The 19,289-nt window shown below is 55.9% G+C and overlaps 2 protein-coding genes across 2 annotated transcripts in view; both read left to right on the top strand.

Moving 5' to 3' along the window:
* Nucleotides 1-12,872, top strand: part of EEIG1 (estrogen-induced osteoclastogenesis regulator 1) — a 39,588-nt gene extending 26,716 nt beyond the window's left edge. The window contains exons 2-11 of the mRNA XM_003732054.5: nt 858-978; nt 1,189-1,218; nt 3,691-3,807; nt 5,458-5,504; nt 5,634-5,788; nt 7,700-7,804; nt 7,891-8,086; nt 8,565-8,686; nt 8,779-8,848; nt 10,240-12,872. Coding sequence (XP_003732102.2) covers nt 858-978; nt 1,189-1,218; nt 3,691-3,807; nt 5,458-5,504; nt 5,634-5,788; nt 7,700-7,804; nt 7,891-8,086; nt 8,565-8,686; nt 8,779-8,848; nt 10,240-10,285 — 1,009 coding nt within the window. The 3' untranslated portion in view covers nt 10,286-12,872. The remainder of the gene's footprint in view (nt 1-857; nt 979-1,188; nt 1,219-3,690; nt 3,808-5,457; nt 5,505-5,633; nt 5,789-7,699; nt 7,805-7,890; nt 8,087-8,564; nt 8,687-8,778; nt 8,849-10,239) is intronic.
* Nucleotides 12,873-15,671: 2,799 nt separating this feature from the next.
* DPM2 (dolichyl-phosphate mannosyltransferase subunit 2, regulatory) lies at nt 15,672-18,447 on the top strand. The gene is made up of 4 exons (XM_002743383.7): nt 15,672-15,703; nt 15,998-16,087; nt 16,892-16,994; nt 17,755-18,447. Exons 1-4 carry the CDS (start codon nt 15,701-15,703, stop codon nt 17,811-17,813), a joined length of 255 nt encoding a protein of 84 aa, XP_002743429.2. The 5' UTR covers nt 15,672-15,700; the 3' UTR covers nt 17,814-18,447.
* Nucleotides 18,448-19,289: the final 842 nt, after the last annotated feature.

The raw sequence follows: 19,289 nt of genomic DNA, 5'->3' as shown, positions 1-19,289 counted from the left end.
GCCTTCTGCTTAGTGTTGGTGAAGCTGAGGCCCCCAGGTCGCTGTCTCTATACCCGGAGTCCAGCTGCTTGGGTTAATCCCCGTTCTGCTCTTACCTGTGGTGGGCCTCAGGCAAGGGTCTTAGCCTTGGGACTCTCAGTTTCTTCAGGTGCGGATGTGGCTGCTGCAGACAGAGGTTGGAAGGGTTTGGCATGAGCACCTTTCTCTGGCACTTGGAGCAAGCTCCAGGGCCTGCTGGCTCTTATGAAGTTCCTTGAACAGTGCCTGGCACATGGGAAGTGCTGTGTGGGCATCGGCTCTTGTTCATATTGCCATCGTTGTTATTAGTGGTGAAGTAGGCTTCAGGTTTAGCTCTACTATCTATTGGCTGGGAGGTGCAGGGCAGCTTGCCTAGCCTCAGTCTCTTCATCTGTGAAATGGGCTGAGTAGTCCAGCCTAAGACTGTTGTGAGAATCACGAGGCAGTTGGCAGAGCCTGGCTTTGGAGGAGGTAATGGCAGTGGAGAGAACTGCCCAAGGTCTCAGAGCAAGGTGGCGGGGGGCAGCGCTGGTAACAGAGGGAGGCTCTGCAGGTTGCCAGGCTTCCAGGGGAGGGACAACTGCTCCAGCTCCCCTCACCCCTGCCTTATGTTTATCTCATTTTTATTATGTTTTTGCTAGCATTTATAATTTTTTTTAACGACAGTTACACAAGTACGTTCTTGTGAAAACACAGCTACTTTGTGACACAGAGTGAAAGTGAAGCTCCCCACTGCCTCACTCCCGATGGACAGGGCTCTTTCCCTGTCCCTGGTATCATATGGGGTCCCCTGGTGCGGATGTGCATGCCTATGCTCACCTGTTGCCTCTGGCCCGCAGGGAGGAGGTGCAGGAGAACTGCGTGCGGTGGCGAAAGAGGTTCACGTTCGTGTGTAAGATGAGTGCTAACCCGGCCACCGGCCTGCTGGACCCCTGTGTCTTCCGCGTGTCTGTGCGCAAGGTGAGACTGGGGGTACTTATGGGGCTGCTAGGCTGGGCTGTTGGGCTGGGCTGTAGGCCCCTCCCCTTATGAGTCCACACCCCCAGGGGAAAATGGGGAGAGTTGCTCTGCTCCTTGTCCTCCTCCCCTCAGATCTGGGGGGATTGAGGGAGATGCATGAGGTTCTGGGATTCCCCAGTCAACTTGCTGCTTGTCTCCCTCCCTGTGCAGGAGCTGAAAGGCGGGAAGGCTTATTCCAAGGTAAGAGGGGCTGTGTGAAGGGGCGGTGGGATGGAATGGGGCGGCACAGGACGGGCAGGAGGGAAGCCTCCAGCCCCCTCTCTGCCACAAACAGGAGACACTTAGCCCTACCTGAGATGTGCTATTTTTTAGAAATATCTTTACTGATGGGCTTTGCACTCAATATAAAGGCAGCATATGCTTGTTGCAATACAAATGATACAGAAGTTCACAGAGCAAAAGGGCCAGTTTCTGTCCCTTCTCTCTCTAGACCTCTTGTACAATCTCAGCTCATTGCAACCTCCACCTGCCAGGTTCAAGTGAGTCTCCTGCCTCAGCCTCCCAAGTACGGCTGGGCATGGTGGTTCACGCCTGTAATCCTGGCACTTTGGGAGGCTGAGGCAGGTGAATTGCCTGAGCTCAGGAGTTTGAGATCAGCCTTATGACAAAACCCCATCTCTACTACAAATACAAAAATAATTAACCAGGGGTGGTGGTGCCCTCCTGTAATCCCAGCTACTAGGGAGGCTGGAGCACAAGAATCACTTGCCACCTGGGGTTGGGGTGGAGGTTACAGTGAGCCGAGATCACGCCACTGCACTCCAGCCTGGGTGACAGAGTGAGATTCTGTGTCCTAAATATATAAATAAATAAATACACAAGTACACAGATTTGTGGCTTTTGGTTTTTTTACTTAATACATCCTGGGCATCTTTTTGTGTTATCACAGATCTCCATGTGCTTTCTAATGGCAGCAGTGTCCCATGGTATGGCTGGTGACGGTTGACTCAGCCAGCCTTGTTGCTGGACGTGTGTGTTGTTACCGGGTTTCACTGTACCCACAGACAGTTCAGCCTTACATAGTATTGATGAAAGCTTTTCTACTGGGCAAAGAGGGAGAAGACAGCTCTTCTGGCTTTGAAGAAGCCTGCTGTGCCTTCCATCTCACTTCTCCATGGTGTACTTTGCCCTCCCCTCCTCAGCTCCTGGGATTAGCCCAGGAGGGTGGACTCCATCAGCCAGGAGAGGAAATGCGTTCACCTCACCTCTCACCCGAGGGAGGTACTATACAGGGTGCGGCTCTTCCCACTGAACGGAGCTCAGGAACTCAGCTGGCTAGGCCGTGCACTCTGCCCTGGCCTGGGACGCTGACGTCCCTCTCCAGAAGCAGAAGGCAGGGTGGCTAGAACCAGGCTGTGGAGGTGCTGTCAGAATGGAAATTTCTCTGATTCACAGGGGTGAGGACAGCTGCCCAACAAGGGAAGAAATTACCAGCAAACAGCTGGGAGCATCTCGCCTCCACTGGCAGACAGTTACCAGTCACCCAGCATGTGTCAGGCACTGCCAGGCCCCTCCCTTCTGTTGTATAACTGAACTCCTACTTCAGGCTTTACTCCCATTATACAGAGGAGGAAACTGAGGCCCTGAGAAGTGGCTGGACATGGTGCTGATCAGGCCTAGATTCAGTCCTGTTTCTGTTGGGTTAGCTGTTTGGCCCTGAGCAAGCTTCTTTCCCTCCCTGAACTTAGTTTTCTCATCTATAAAATGGGGGTCAGTCTGAGTCCATGGCAGGGCTAGGATCTGCATCCCTGATTCTGGAGTGTGTGCCCTGAGCACTGCAGTAGAGACTTGCAGGCAGCAGGTGCTTGACACCCATCCCTGATTGGTTCCGTTGGGTTCAAACACTGGTTCAGACATTTTGTTATCTATCTCTTTGGAGCCTGTTTTATCTGGAGCAGAGCTGGGCAGGAGGTGGTGAGCAGAGGCTCTGGAGCCTCCTGAACCCTTTGCAGAGGGAACCGGAGATGTCCTTCAAATCCCCAAGCCTGGCACCACCTTGTCTCAACCTCACTTTCCCCTCCAGGTCTAGCAGACTTGGCCTCCATCCACAGGGCCTTCTTAGTGCATGCCCTCTTTGCACCTTTTCCCACTTCCCTCCCCATTTCTTGCTCCTCTGCCCGGAGTTCCTGAGGGCCTATTCAGACCCTGAGCTCTGCCCAGCAGCCCCTCTGCCTCTACCAGGGCGCCTTCCCTAGGGTTCCTGCTCATTCTGCAGTGCCCCTCCCCTGTGGGGGTGTCCCATCACTCCCCCCAGCACCCACTTCCCACAGGCCTTCCCTCCTCCCCTGCCTGCTGGCCCAGCAGCTCCCAACAGCACGGCCTTGTTTCCCAGGGAACAATGCATCTGTGTCACAGACAACAGTGTCCTTTCATGTCAAGCGCACTGGCCCCGGTGCACACTGGGATGTGGCACAAAGGGTGCTTTGTGCAGCTCAGGGATGTGAGCTCCTGGCTTTGCCATGTTGGTGCCGAAGACCCAGGGCCTCTGTCCTTGGGTCTCCGTTATGCAAGTCAGTTGGGGCTGTGGGGCAGGCCCAGGGGCTTTGTCTGTCTGTCTCCCTCCCCACCTTTGCCAAATTACCCCTTCTGGGCTTCTGCCAGCCTGGAGCCCACACTACCTTCGGCCTCCCACACGCTGCTCTTACCTCCTAGCTGGGCTTCGCTGACTTGAACCTGGCCGAGTTTGCGGGGTCGGGCTCCACGGGGCGCTGCTGCCTGCTCGAGGGATATGACACAAAGAACACCCGCCAGGACAACTCCATCCTCAAGGTACCAGGGATCCTGCCGCCTCTTCCACCCTCACCAAGGGGTGGGGACAAACCAGGCTGCTCATCAGAACCTTGTGGAGGGTTGTTAAAGATACAGGCCTTACCTGACCTGGTAGACATTGGGAAGATGCAGGCCCTGGAATCAGATCTCTGATCAGAGGGAGGCCTGGCTCGGCTGCTGGCCTCAGTTTCCCCATCAGGGTCAGGGAGGGGCCCTGACAGTCTCTTTAAAGGTTTGGCAAGCACTTGCAATGGGTCCACATCATGCTGACTGCATGCCTTGTCTTCTCTCATGGTCCCCTGACAGCAGCCCCACGGGGTATGGTATCTTTGGTTAGTACCAGCTTCAAATGGGAGGGAGTTGAGGCACAGACGTTAAGTCATTTGCCTGGAGTCACAGACAACTGGCACCTGACCCCCAGCTAGTTGACTTCTTGGCCCAGCTCCTAACCCTGCCTCACGTGACATGCAGTAGCCTGGCCCCCAGTGGATTATCAGTGAAAACGGTGGCTGCTGAGGGCCCCAGGGCAGGCATGGGCAGGTTTCCAATGGTCAGGGCAGCCCCACCCCCCAGGCAGATGCCTTGTTGGCCTCTTGGGAATAGCAATGTCCAGGTGTCCACCGCCAGCACACCTCTCTTCCACCTGGCTGGCAAAACAGGCTGTTGTAACACCCCCTCTGCAAGAGGACCCAGGGAGACCCTATTGTATCTGGAGCAGAGCCGGGCAGGAGGTGGTGAGCAGGGGCTCTGGGGCCTCCTAATCCCTTTGCAGAGGGAACTGGAGATGCCAGAAAGGGTCTAGACTGATTGTTGTGGGAGTTGGCCCTGCGCACCTCATGGCGGATCAAGGGAGCCTGGGTGCCAGGTAGCCTTGGGTTTAAGGGCAACTCCCCCACATCCTGTCTGCAGGGTCTTGGTAGTCACTTCCCCTTTCTGAGTCTTGGTTCCCTCATCAACAGCCTGGGCAGTCACCTCCTGTCTAGGCTGCTTTCATGGCGAGTGGAGAAGCTGTAGAAAGTCTTAACCCAGTGCTCACCTTTTCATTAGTGGTGGCCCCAGGATCTGAGCCCCTCCTTCCCACCCACTCACCTTCTGCCTGTCACTCCATCTCAGCCTAGATTTTAGGGTCCAAATCTTGCCACATTTGGGCTGTTGCCAACATCTTTGCCCAAGCGAATGTTAAGTTCGCGATGGCTTCATGCTTTATTCATTGGACTTTCATCAAACCCTGCCCACCACCTGCCGTGCCAGACCCCATTCCTTCTCCTGCCTGCTGGGTTGAGCTCTGTGCCCCTTACACAGGGTGAGGGGTGAGTGTGTGGCTCTGTCCTGGAGAAGCTCACTGTCTAGGCCTGTAGCTGACTGCAGTCCACTAACTCTGCCAGGTGCAGGGCTGAGCCCAGGCCTCACCTTGCGCTGCCCCCTCCCCTCTGCTCTGCCAGTCAGACCTTGGTACCATCTCTGTCCTCCACACAGGAAACTGGGCTCAGAGAAGTTAGGTGGCTTTGCCAGAGCCCCCCAGCCAGGAGAGGGCAGAGACAGGATTGGAGCCCAAGCCCTTCTGAGGCCAGAGTTGAAAGGCTGCAGGGGCCCTGTGCCTGGGCAGGCCCTGGGTGGCCAGAGCATGGCTGATTGCTCCTCTTGCCACAGGTCACCATTGGTATGTTCCTGCTCTCTGGAGACCCCTGCTTCAAGACGTGAGTGCTGGCACAGGCCTGGGGAATGGATGGGAGCCCTGGGGTGGAGGAACAGGGACTCTTGGTGTCCTCTGTTTTCATCTGGTCCTGAAGTGGGGCACCCTAGTCATACCTGTTTGTCTTTCCAAGGCCGCCGTCCACTGCCAAGTCCATCTCCATCCCAGGCCAGGATTCCTCCCTGCAGCTGACATGTAAGGGTGGCGGGACCAGCAGTGGTGGTAGTAGCACCAACTCCCTGACAGGGTCCCGGCCCCACAAGGCCCGGCCCACCATCCTCAGCTCAGGTATGGTGCCTCATCTGCCTGCCCCTCCCCACTAGCGGCCCGAGGGACTTACCTCTATATCATGCCCAGGTCCCCAGGGAGATGCTGGCTGGCTGAAGGGAGGGTGATGGTGGGAGGGTGTTTGCGTGCTCCCACTGGGCTGATGGGATCTGAGCATCTCGTGCATGCTGGCTGTGGTGCTGGGCCCTTGACTGAGACTGATGTGGCCTCCCTGCCCTCATGGCCCTGCAGTCTAGCAGGAGAAACAGGCCTCAATCAAGCTGTAGATACATGACATGCATGTCTACCTGCAAATGGGATGAGAGCAGGGAGAGACAGGCCCAGAAGGCAGGAACCATCTGGGGCCAGGGAAGGCTTCCCTGAGAGGCGGTGTCTGGGCTGCATTTGGGGGATTGGGGCACAGTATACCTGACAGCTGGGAGCTCTTGCTCTCCCATGTGCTCTATGACCTTGACTGGCCATTCACCTCTTGCTGTCTCAGTGTTCTCTGGAAAATGGGATTGGCAATAGCAATTATATCCCAGGTTGCTTTGGGGATTAACTGTGCACATATGGGCGCCTGCCTGGCACATGGTAAGCACTCAGTCTGTTTTTATTAAATTATCACTGGTACTAATGTTGTTATAAAAAATGTGAAAGAGCCCCAACCCCCAGAGGAGGCAGTGTGGCAACTAGGAGGAGGGGGTGCTGCCGGGACAGGAAGCTCTGGACTGCCCCCAGGCAAGGCATCACGTGGCAACCCTGATCGTCTCACAGAATCACTTAGAGCACAGGCCTTTTGTGGCCCCACAGATGCTTGGTGGGTGATTCTGCCCCTGCAGCCTGGGAGTGGTGAGGGACTCTCTGACCTCAAGGGCCCAGCCGTCCTCCACTCCCTTTTCCCCAGCAAACCCAGCCAGCTGAGACCCAGATCAGAAAGCTGAGACTTCCCAGCACCACTACTCTTTCCATCCCCAGGATGGGGGTCCCCAGAAGAGATGTGTCTGGGGATCAGGCCAACCCAGCAAAGGTGGTGCCTTCGTGTGAAGTAGAAGAGGCCCCTCTCCCAGGCAGGGTGGGACTTGAGTGCCCACTTGCCTCGAGCTGGGCTCCCCCCATATGCAGAGAATCTGTTGGGGACTTGAAAAGCCACATGGTCATGGGTGGGCACACAGGCCAGCCTGGGGTGCTGCCTGTGGCCTGGGTGTGCCCTTCTCTGAAGAGGGCATGGATGAGTCCTTCCTTCCTGTGTTGGTTGGGAGGGTGGGTGGGTGCTCGGAGTCCTGGGTGGGTCCCGCCTGCTCTCTTGTGCTTCCTGCTGGGGAGTGCCAGGAAAGTGTTTTGAAGTTGGGCTTATGGATGACTTAGGACAGGACTATGGGCCTGTCCCTTTGGGCCAGCCTGCTTCCCCCCTCCCCCTTACCCTGTCCCTTCCACTCCAACTCCACTGACTCAGGCCCCTCCAGCCTCAGGGCCTCTGCCAATGCTGTTCTCTGCCCCTGGAAGGCCCTTGCCCTGAGGCCTTAGCTGGCTCCCTTCTGCGATGTGTCCTGGAGGTCTGCTGTTAAGGCTGTCTCCTTGGAGAAGCCTTCCCTGTCCCCAGACTGGGCCAGACCCCCAGTAAGCACTAGTCCCTGCTCTGTACCTCTCACTGCAGTTGTGGGTAGTGGAGGCCGTTTTTGTTCCACGTTCTTCCTCCTCGCTGGCCTGTGGTGGGCACCCTACACAAGGAGGCCCTTTGTGGAATGAATGGACCTAGGTTCGGAGGGTGACCTGTGGCCCAGGTGGGCTACTGCTCCTCTGAACCCATTTTCAGTCAGTTAAGTGATGCCCCGCCATGGGAGGCTCTGTGAGGGCATGCTGGTGAGGGTGAGGGTGAGCAGCACTGGGTGACCCCTGTCCCCTCATCCCCTGTCCCTTCCTGCCTTCCAGGGCTGCCGGAGGAACCCGAGCAGAACCTTTCCAGCCCTGAGGAGGTCTTCCACTCTGGCCACTCCCGAAACTCCAGCTATGCCAGCCAGCAGTCCAAGATCTCCGGTGAGTGGCTGCCTGGCCCTGCCCCCTTGGCCTCCTCCTTCCCTGGGATCCCCCATCATGATGCTCCCCCGCCGTGCCCCCCACAGGCTACAGCACAGAGCACTCGCGCTCCTCCAGCCTCTCGGACCTGACGCACCGCCGCAATACATCCACCAGCAGCAGCGCCTCTGGGGGCCTCGGCATGACTGTGGAGGGCCCTGAGGGCAGTGAGCGGGAGCACCGGTCCCTGGAGAAGCCACCTCGGCCACCCCGGCCCCTGCATCTGTCTGACCGCTCATTCAGGTGAGGCATGCCGCTTGGTGCTCTCTGGAGAACCGACCCCTCATGGTGGTGCCTTGAACCTCCGCTTCTTTACCTGTAACACAGGGACTATAGGGTCCCCAGAGGGTTGGGTGGTGACAATTCCACCAGCTGATAGCCATGAAGCGTGCAGCCGTGCCGGGCATACAGCAGGTTCTGTTCATGGCTGCTATGGTTTTGCAGATTGGACAGCAGCACGGTCTGTGGGCCTGACAGCTGGACTGAGCCTTAGAGACACTCCTTATGCGCTGTTAGAGCCACTCCTTATGTGCTGTTAGAGCCACTCCTTATGCGCTGGGTGGCTTTGGGGAGCTGACTTACCTGCTCAGTGCCTGACATCCTCATCTATAAAAGTGGCTTGTGACAGCACCTGCACCCTATTGTGCATGTGAGGGTTCAGTGAAGTACAGCACGGAACGCATGGGGACATTCTGAGCGACTTGTCCCCCACCTGACCCAGGCGGAAGAAGGACTCGGTGGAGAGCCACCCGACCTGGGTGGATGACACGCGGATTGACGCGGATGCCATCGTGGAGAAGATCGTGCAGAGCCAGGACTTCACGGATGGCAGCAACACTGAGGGTGAGCTGGGCCGGGCTGGTGGGGGTGAGGCTGCCTGCTCCAAGGGCTGACTCTGGCCCGCTCAGCCTCCATCCTCTCCCGTGTCCCCACAGACAGCAACCTCCGGCTGTTCGTGAGCCGCGATGGCTCCGCCACGCTGAGCGGCATCCAGCTTGCCACCAGGTAGGGGCAGGCTCAGAGAAGGGTCGCTTGGGGCTTGGGGATAAGAGCAGAGTCCCCACAGTTCACTCACCTGGCTTCGAACGCCAAGTCTTGTCATCACAGTGTGACCCTGGGCCTGTCATGTCTCTGAACCTCCCTTTTTCCATCTGTCAGGCACTGTGGACACCACCACCTCACCTGAGAGCCTGGGGCAGTGAGGGCAGCAGCAGGCCCAGTCGTTTCCCATGGTTCACAGGGTCACCTTGGGCACTGCCTGGCTCAGGGCTCAGCACACAGCAGGGGCCTCACATGCGTTTATTTAGGACCCTCCCTTACCTTTCCTCCCAGCTCCAGGGACTGGGGATGAATGGTGGTGGTGATCCCTCATGGATTTCCTAAACAAATCTTTCCCTAGCACCAGGCCCTGAGCGAGGTGCCAAGGACACAGTCGGGTACAATGCAGGCTGTTGCCTACATGGCACTCACAGATGAGGGGGTAGATGGGACCAAACTTGCAGGAACTACGGTTTCTAGAGTGCCACGTCACAGGCATTCATTCAGAGCACGTTGACTGTGTGCCTGGCTCTCCATGTCCTTTTGGTTCACTGAATGAATGAATGAATGAATGAATGAATGAATGAATGAATGAATGAGCAAGTGAGCTTTCCACTTGCGCCAGCTGGGAAGGTGCCAGTCTAACATCCACATCCCCAGGGAGGAGGTGTGGCCAGGCCGCCGTGCAGGGGCTGCCCTCTCATGCTGCTCTGCTGACTCCTGCTGGCCACAGCCTGGAATGGCAGCCGTCTCCTCCCAGTATCCTGGGCTGCTCTGGGTTGGGGGTGGAGGTGCAGTGAGCAAGAAGGAAACTGAGGGGCTGCTTCCTTAGGGATTTGTAAACACCCCTTCCTAGCCCCCTCTGAAAATGAGGAAACGGCTCTGGGAGAGAAGAAATCAGTCTGGTCGGGAGCAAGATCACAGCAGAGCTACTTGCTGAGGTCCGAGAGTCCCCAACTCCAAGGCTGGGCCTGTGTTAGGCAGGAAAAGGAGCTGATCAGGTTTCCTGACCCCACCTTGGCCACCCTCATGTCCCTCTGAGCTTCAGTTTCTTCACCTAAGTGGGGGAGGGCACAGTCACTCCCTGCCGAGGTGACCATGAGGATGGGGTGGCACAGCCAGGTGTGCCCAGAAGGGCTCTGCAGGCCCCACAGACTCTAATGCTTACTATTTGTGTCACCTTGGGCTACCATCGCCGGGCCTCGGTCTTAGCCCCTTTGTCCTAAGGGTCCCGAGCAGCTGGTTCGCCTTCAGGTTAACAGCACCTGCTTGTGAAGCATCTCCAAAGGTCGGGTCCAGTGGAGCGCTCAGGAAATGGGGCATCGAGGGGGACATGCTGACCTGTCTCTCACCTGCAGGGTCTCTTCTGGGGTCTATGAGCCAGTTGTGATTGAAAGCCATTGAGGAGCAGGTGTCCGGGCTGGAGAAGAGGCCTGCTTTCTCTGGAGTCCAGGCCCACATCATTCCATGAGGAACGTTCCCCTTCGGATCACCTTTGCGCCACACCTCATCCATGCCTCCTCCACGCACTCCAGTCCACACTGTCCCCCTAGCATCATTCCATTACCCTCCCATCTATGCTGGGACCCTCCTGGCCAGCTAAGGCCCAGGCACCACTGTGAATATTCTCCTCTGAACCACTAGAGGGCAGGCCAGGTGGGCCCGTGCAGCCCGTGGGCCAGACAGCTGGCCAGGACTGCCTCTGCTAGAGGCCGACCTGTCTCTCTGGCTGAGGATGTGCAGCGGCTCCTAAATGCAGGGATGCCTGTGGCTGAGGGGCCTCTCTACCTGTGTCCCCACTCCAGGAGCACTGGCTTTGGTCATGTCTTGGCGGCAGGGCCTTGCTCCATTATTCCCTTGCCCTGGTGATTGTCGGGGGGCGCAGACCACCTCCAGAATCCTGCCACCTGTGACCATCTGACTGCTTAGTGCTTCAGCTGTCCCTTCCTTGTGTCCTGGGGGACCTGCTGGCGGCCTCTTCCTGGGAGCTATGACCTCAGACCCCACCCACACTCCAGATGGAGACCTCCCTCCCCAGTGAATGCCCCCTGCTGCCTTGCAGCCTGCACTTTGCACATGCTCACCGCCCCCATCCAAGCACAGCCCCGCTGACCCCTCACCTCCCCTTCCCTGGGCCCCTTCCCAAGGACTCCTGGTCACTGCCTGCTGTGCAGTCAGTGGCCCAGGGCCCAGCAGCCCGGCGGGAACGGGTGCTGCCTCTCCTCTCTCCAGTCAGCTCCAGCGCAGGTCTGAGACCCGTGCTGAGAAAGGTCTGAGCCAGTTGTGATGGTGCCCTCTGCTCAGGGCTGGGTCCTGAGCAGCTGGTTCTCCTGCAGGAAGAAGGTTGGAGCAAGCAAAGTCCTTCTCTGCCCCCAGGGTCAGCTGCCCAGACTGGGGCAGATGCCAGAGAGGCAGGTGGACCGTGGCTGGACTGGTCTGGAGCTGGTTTCCTTGCCAGAAAAGCCTCAGCCTTCCTCTGGAAGCATTCCCAGTCTGGACAAGGGGGAAGGGCTCCTTTAAGGGGTGTGCTTTCCCAGCGGGGAGCAGTCTGGCCCTGCCCCCCACTAAAGCCTCTGCTCTCAGCACTTTCCCCCCAGTCCTTGTAACTTGCTGCCAGCCAGTCCCTGGAAAAACTCCCTGCCCCTTTTAAATTTCACTCATTTTGTATAAACCCAGCAGGCTGGTGTTTACTCCGCCCTGTAGCTTTTTTCATTTTTTCTTTCCTCCTCTCTTTTCTTGTTGAGTTCACAGTTCAATATTGCCTCCTCCCCCAGGTGAGGGGAGTGCTGCTTTTCTCTGCCCCATCTGCCGGCTGGTTCCAGCAGTGCTGGGGTCCGGGATAGGGCTTCTCTCTCTGGGAGGGGTGCAGGTGTCCTCCCCAGGTTGGGAGGTTCCTTCCCTAGTTCCCCATCTGCCCTGCTGGTGAGTTGGGCTTCTTGGTCTTAGAAGTCCCCAGCATTGGGACCAGAGCATTTTTAGCATTTGTTGTTGTTTTACTCACCTAACTCTTAGAAAATGAATGTTAGAAGGTGCCTGCCAAGGCGGGACAGTGTTTGCTCGGCCTGGAGAAGGCTCTGCTCAGCCCCGAGGGTCCCCTCCTGCCCCACAGACACTGGCACTTTAAAAGGAAGCTGACTGCACTGTGTCCAGACGAATTGGCCCCAGACGATGGGGGAGTTCTGTTCTGCCCTTCTGTGTCTGTGACCTCACCCAGCCTAGGATGGAGGTGTATTCAGGGTAGATTTGCATCTCATTCAAAGTTCTGGGGCTTTGGGCAGAAAACAGCTGGCATTGGTGCTGTTGGGGAGACTCCTCCAGACCAGGAACCCCAGAAGGAGACAGAGCCCGCCACATCCTCTCATGCCAGGCCCTGGGCCAGGGTGATTGAACTGAGAATTCAGTCACAACCAAATTGATGCTGGCTGTAGCCAGAGGCCAGAAGGTGTGGCCTTGTTGCCCCCATATGGGAGCCCTGTCTTCAGCCCTCTCGTCCCCTTGAGCTCAGTGAATACCCACCAGGTGCCCACAGCTCCTGGACTTCAAATTCTATATATTAAGAGAGATGCAGAGTATATCAGAGATATTTTTGGAAAGGAATTGGTCTATGCAATGTCAGTTTGGAATCTTTTTCAAAGTTTAACGTTTTTATTAGCAGATTTAAAGAAAATAAAGGTCTACAATATCTTTAGGTTTTTTTTTTTTTTTTTTTTCCGGTTTACCTCACAAACTGACCACATGGCATGTCTGCCAGGATGGTGGTGTCCATGTTTTCCTCTGTCTTTAGGGAGGTGATCAAGGAGATGGAGGGAGGGGTCTTTCTTTTCTTTAATTCCCCTCCTTTCTAACAGAATGTTGCCACCACTCCTTCAGTGGCTGTGTTTGTTTCTCTGTCCCAGCTTTTGTTGTAGAAAATAACATTGTTAGGGGAAATCGGCCTAGTGTCAGTGTCTTGGTTTGGGGGAAAAAAATTAAATGTTTCGGCTTTTGTTTCTTTTGCTGTTTTGTTTTTCCCTTGTTACTTTATCATGTTGACTTGAGGGTCAAAGACAACATCAGAAGGAAGTCAAATATGTATAGTGACATTCCAGGGTGGGGAAGCTGTAGCGGGCCAGGGTTCTCCCAGTCCTAGGCTATGGTCACAATCGTGTCGCCACCTTCATCGTTCCAGATTCCTGGGGAGGAAACTGAGAAGACCATTACCTCCCAGCCTCCTACCACGTGAAAGCCCTGTCCTCAGGGCCAAGTTCTAACCACTGCCCTGTGGACCTTTCCTGCAATCAAGTGGCCTCTAAGGAGCATGCCTGAGGACAAATAACTGTGACTCAGTTTCCTTGCCTGCAAATGGGGTTATCAAATAACACAGATGTGCAGCCTGACCGGTAGGAGGTATGAGTGTGTTCCCAAACCAAAGCCACAGGTTGCTCTGGGACAGGCAAGTCACTCTGGGTCTTTAACGAGCTTAGAGGTAGCAGGAAGCCTCAGTGGTTTGGGCCAGGCTAGAAGGAACCAGGGCTCCAGCTCTACACCAGGGTAGCATTCACACCACTCCTCAGTGCTGACCCCTGCTCATGGCCCCTTTAAACCCTCTGTTCTGTGCACAACCGGGAGGTAGGTAAAAGTGGGCTCCTAGCTGAGCCCAGAGTCTCCTGAGAGAGAAGGGAAAACCCAACATGGGGAAAACCCTTCCTTCCCTATTCAAAATACAAAAATTAGCTAGGCGTGGTGGTGAGTGCCTGTAATCCCAGCTACTCAGGGGGCTAAGGCAGGAGAATCACTTGAACCTGGGAGGTAGACGTTGCAGTGAGCCAAGACTGCGCCATTGCACTCCACCCTGGGCAACAAAGCAAGACTCCCGGCTCAAAAAAAAAAGAGCAGTTGCTCTTGTCAGCTTTATTCCATAGTCAGAGATGGGCTTCCAACAAACCAAGGAGATAAATGCCAGAGGGAGCAAACCATGCCAGGCTCACAGCACATCTCTCCCCGAAATCCCCAGGTGGGGACAGCAGGCCAAGGGCCTCCACATAACCCCTCAGAGAGACCTGGAGTCCCCAGATGCTGTACTCTGTAGCACTCCAGGATCTAAACAATCACTGAATCTTAAAGCTGGCTGATTGGTTCAAAGCTCTTGCTTTGGGCCGAGCACGGTGGCTCACGCCTGTAATACCAGCACACTGGGAGGCTGAGTCGGGCAGATCACCTGAGGTCAGGAGTTTGAGACCAACCTGGCCAACATGGTGAAAAACCATCTCTACTAAAAATACAAAAATTACCAGGGTGCGATGGCGCACCCCTGTAGTCCCAGCTACTTGGGAGGCTGAGGCAGGAGAATCACTTGAACCCAGGAGATGGAGGTTGCAGTGAGACGAGATCATGCCACTGCACTCCAGCCTGGATGACAGAATGAGACTCTGTCTCAGGGAAAAAAAAAAAAGCTCTTTGTGCCAAGCCTCCTGCCAGGGATACAGGAGCAACCACAGACCCTACCCTCAGGGGGCTGGTAGGGCCAGATTAAAAAATGCATCAGTGAATTAAAAGGCACAGGGGACTGGGCATGGTGGCTCACGCCTGTAATTCTAAGACTTTGGGAGGCTGAGTTGGGAGGATCGTTTGAGTCCAGGAGTTTGACACCAGCCTGGGCAACATAGAACTTAAAAAAAGCTAGGCTCAGTGGCTCATGCCTGTAATACCAGCACTTTGGGAGGCCGAGGCCGGCAGATCACGAGGTCATGAGTTCGAGACCACCCTGGCCAACATGGCGAAACCCCGTCTCTACTAAAAATACAAAATTTAGCTGGGTGTGGTGGTGGGCTCCTGTAATCTCGGCTACTCGGGAGACCGAGGCAGGAGAATCACTTGGACCCGGGAGGCGGAGGTTGCAGTGAGCTGAGATTGTACCATTGTACTCCATCCAGCCTAAGTGACAAAAGCAAGACTTCATTTCAAAAAAAATAAAAAGCCTTCACGGCTGGCTTCCCTTAGGGACGCGGTGACAAGTGAGACCCGGAGGAGCAGCCGCCCCATGCATGAGTGGCGAGGGACCGCGTTCCTGTCTCTATAGCTGGAGAAGCGTGAAAGATGATCTGGCCCAACATCGCTTTGTTCTCAGGGGAAGAGCCCTCCAAGACTGGGGAGGGGCCTGTGCGCGGGTCTCGCTCCGAAACGTGTTTGGGCTGCTCCAAGAGGCACCCAGTGAAGGGAGGGAGGGGACATCCGAAGGGTGGCCCGGGAGACCGGGAGATGGTGAGGGGGAGTCCCCTCTCCACCAATCCAAATCCTCCCCATCCATGCGGGCTCCAGACGGACCCTCCCCCACCCATCCCAGGCCGGAAAGTGAACATTCTCTGCACCTCTCCCACCCGTTTCGGTTTCACCACTGACTAGGATTGGGATCTACCCCTCTGAGCCTCGCTTTTCCCATCTGAAAAATGGAACTTCCGATCCCTCACTCCCATCCCACTCTGGCTCCAGGACTCTGGAATGTTTAGAGATTAGCTTATGGTGGGACGGCTACAGAACTATGGCCATGAAGGCCAGGGAGTCTGGGTTCCCAACTGGGTCCCATTCCCTAGGGAGATTCGGGCAGCAACCGGCCAGGCCATTTCCTTGAGAACTACATTTCCCGAAATGCAAAGGGAAGAACTACATTTCCCGAAATGCAAAGGGAAGAAGGCGGTTCCTGCTAGTCTCGGACGACGTGGGGCCTGAAACCTGAGCCGGACCTGGAACTACAACTCCCGGCGTGCTCCGCGGTCCAAACCGGAAAAGCGTGACCCGGAACCGGATGTTGCTTGTGGCTCCGGTAACTTAGCGCCGGGGGAAATGGTGAGATTGGGACCGAGTGCCGGAGATACGGGCGTCTGGGGGTGGGGTCCCGGGTCTGCTCAGGAGCTGGGACTTGGGCACTTGAAACGGGGATTGCTCTCCCGCCTGCCCATTGTACGGACAACAGCGAGGCTTGGCATTCTCTCCCAGCCTAGAAACTGATCCCTAGTCAGCCCTCTAGCATCTGTTGAATGAATGGAAGCTTAGACAGTGATAACGGCCGCGACGCCCGGCTTCCATTAGTGCGCGGAAATGGAGAGTCACTTTGTCAGCTGAGACTTCCCTTTTCTCCAGGCCACGGGGACAGACCAGGTGGTGGGACTCGGCCTCGTCGCCGTTAGCCTGATCATCTTCACCTACTACACCGCCTGGGTGATTCTCTTGGTATGTCATTCTCCCCGCCCGCTGCTCACCTTCCCCGAGCTCTGGCACCGCCAAAGCAGCTACAATATAAGCGCTAGGCACGGCACTGGCATCATTGCCTGCCTCGTCTCATGAAACCTCCAGAACAATTCTATGAGGAAGATGCCATTGGTGCCGCATTTTATATATGAGATAGCTGAGGCTCGGGGAGAAGGATGAAGCTCAAGATTACATCCTTAACCGCTACGCGTAAAACTCTGTTTCCAGCTTGCTTTGACTTTTGGAGGAGTTCTATTCCTTCTGGGTTATCCTGCTGACTCTTGGCCATGGCGAGCGCCAGTGATATTTGTGAAGGCCTTTAGGATATATTTTTTTCTTGTGGGAAAACTTGTTGGTCATTACTTAAGAAGTGCAGTGTGTTTGGAAGTGCAGAACGTGGTTATTTTTAAAGAAAAAATATTAGTGAAAAAGCCTGGAGGCCCAGGTTGGGAATCAATCGAGGATTCCTCATGTACCATTTGCTAGGCTGTGAGTGCCTTGGGGCAGATCTCTTGTCCCCACCACCAACCTGTGGCAGGCACCAAAGCAAGTGCCTGGTAAATACCAGTAAGAAATTAAGGAAGGATCAGTATTAACCATCACATTGCTCAAGAGAAAAAAAATTAAGGAAGGGAAAAAACAGGACACCCAAATCCCATAATCTTAAAGAAAAGCAAATCCAGTCCCAATGCTCTGAATGGGTCAGCCCCTTAGATGGAGGAGGTGGGATGTTTGGGGGCTGGGCAAGGCGAGCAAGGCTCACCAGAGCTCTGCCCTCGATGCCAGCCATTCATCGACAGCCAGCATGTCATCCACAAGTATTTCCTGCCCCGTGCCTACGCTGTTGCCATCCCGATGGCCGCAGGCCTCCTGCTACTCCTGTTTGTGGGTAAGTCATCACCTCCTCCCCTTGACCCTGGGCAGGGTTTCGGGAGGACCCACCTCAGAAGGTGCTTCCACACTTTGGCACTGCTGGAAGCTCCCTGCCCTGCAGTCACCCCTGGGGTTTTCCTGTTATCCTTCAAGGCTGCCAGTCAGTAGCCTCTGGGCCTCCTGGTGCCTCAGGCTTTTTGGACTCCAGTGACCTGTCCCCCTCTTTTCTTCCCCCAACCCCATCATCACTCTGCTCACCTCAGTCACCCTCTCATCACCCTGACTTCTAATTCCTGCCCCTCTCTGTCTCATGGCTTTCTAGGGATGGGGACTGTGTCTCCATCATTACTGTGCATCTAGAATGGGCTGTGGCACTGAGGTTGTGCTCAAAGTCATTTGGATGAGTCAGTCAACAGCCGGGTGCCTGGATGATGAGTGGATGGATGGGTGGGTGGGTGAGGTGTAGGTGGTGGGCAGGTAGGTAGGTGGACAAGTGGTTCATTGGGTGATCGATAGATGGGTGGATCTTGTTCCCCTTGGAATCTGAAACATTAAATTCAGCATCTTGCCTGAGGCAGGCACTCAGTTGGTGTTTGTTGAATGAATGTGAATGGACCTATGGCTTGATGAATGACTGGGGAGATGAGCAGGTCCCCTAGAGGGTGGGTGGGTAGGTACACAGCCCTGCAGGTGGGTGGCTCTGCCGTGTCATGCCCTGACCTCCCAGCAGCCCTGAGCCCAGATATTACGTGGCCTTTCTGGTCTGTGTATTCCAGGACTGTTCATCACCTACGTGATGCTGAAGAGTGAGAGGGTGACCAAGAAGACTCAGTGAAGGTCCTGCGGGGATGAGGCTGCCAGCCCCTTCTCTGCCTCCCCTCCAGGGCAGGGACCAAGCCTGGGAGCCTGCAGAACCTTCCCAGGCACAGTGGCGCCCCAAGCCTGGCTGTCCTGCAGAGTCCCCATAGCATGGAACTTAGCCCTGACTGACTGGACCCCCCTCCCCTGCTCTCCCTTCCAGAAGCTAGGAGGGAGGGACACAAGAAAGGTCACCCCTTTCTTGCCCAGGGCCTGAAAGATGCTGGTCCTCCCAATCTCACTCTCAGACCCCCTGCCACCTTTTCCCCGGGGTTCTGCCATCATGCCTCATTTCCTCTCCTGTCACATGCTGACATTGGACTTAGCAGGTTCTAAGGCTGCATTTGTGACCTCTGACCTCTCTCCACAAGCCCTCTCCTCCACCAAGGCAACTTTCCTTAGCCTGACACAGCGCCACTCCCCACAAGCCCTTCTGGACCTGGAAAGCCTGGGGAAGGACTGACAGACCCCAGGACCACCCGTAGGGCTCAGGGCACATTATGAGCTACCCCGGGCCCACTGATTGACCACTCCTCATGGAGGCCCAGCCCCCCAACCCCAGGGCAGGCCTATTTGGGAGAGCTGACCAATAAATGCTGACTGATTGTGTATTTGTTTTTGTGCTGTGTTTCCTGAGAGTTGGGGCTGGAGGGGGCTAGGAACTGGCCCCCCCCATCAGTCTTGGGTCAGGAGATCATGTGCAATGGGGGTGCCTTGGGGCCTCCTGCCCTGAACCTGTGCACTGGGGATAAAGCAGGGACTGGGACAGACATGTTTCCCACCCAGTGGAGATCACAGCTGGGTGTCAGTGGAGACCCTGGCACCCCTCTGCCATGCCTTCCCTGTTCCAGCTTGGTCAGGATGGATTCATTACTTTAGGGACCCTTGGGCCACTCCTCTAAAAGCCCCACAGCGCAACATAACATGGCCTTGAGCAGCAGAGGCTGCTCCTGAGCACAGCAGGGCTTTTCTGTGTTCAGGCTGGCTGGGCTGGCCCACCCCACAGCCTTCCACCAGTCCTACCTCGCCTGGGCAGCTGGCTCTGTGGTTCACCACGGCACCTAGTGTAAACCCCCATCCCTCAAACCCAGGACCCTCCCTCATCACAGAGAAAAAAGAGGCCAACTGCAGACACCTGCCCTGTCCTCACCTGCTCCACGCTCTGTCCTCCAGTCCAGGCAGAGTTGCCCACTTGGACTTTGGATCCTAACCGTCCATCCCTCAACTGCTGTAGTGGGAGCCTGAGGTCACGGATGGCCTCCCATCATGAGAAAAACCTCTACAGCTCCACAGGATCCTCCCATTGTTTCCTGGGCGTGATCTGGGATCCCACTTACAGGTCCTCCAACCCAGTAGTTCCCACCAGGTAGCTCCCTCTGTCCATTTCACCAAGCCTCCCCAAAGGTGGTCCACACCTGCTGCCTACATTTCCTTACCTCCTGCCACACTCAGT

This window comes from Callithrix jacchus, chromosome 1 (assembly GCF_049354715.1).
Source record: "Callithrix jacchus isolate 240 chromosome 1, calJac240_pri, whole genome shotgun sequence".
NCBI lineage: Eukaryota > Metazoa > Chordata > Mammalia > Primates > Cebidae > Callithrix > Callithrix jacchus.
The sequence above is the reverse complement of the archived record's forward strand: the minus strand, read 5'-3'. Positions and strand labels throughout refer to the sequence as shown.

Coding starts and splice junctions, on each gene's coding strand:
- DPM2 (XM_002743383.7), top strand. Junction 16,088..16,891: donor CCGCCTGGGTGATTCTCTTG/GTATGTCATTCT, acceptor CCTCGATGCCAG/CCATTCATCGACAGCCAGCA. Junction 16,995..17,754: donor CCTGCTACTCCTGTTTGTGG/GTAAGTCATCAC, acceptor TGTGTATTCCAG/GACTGTTCATCACCTACGTG.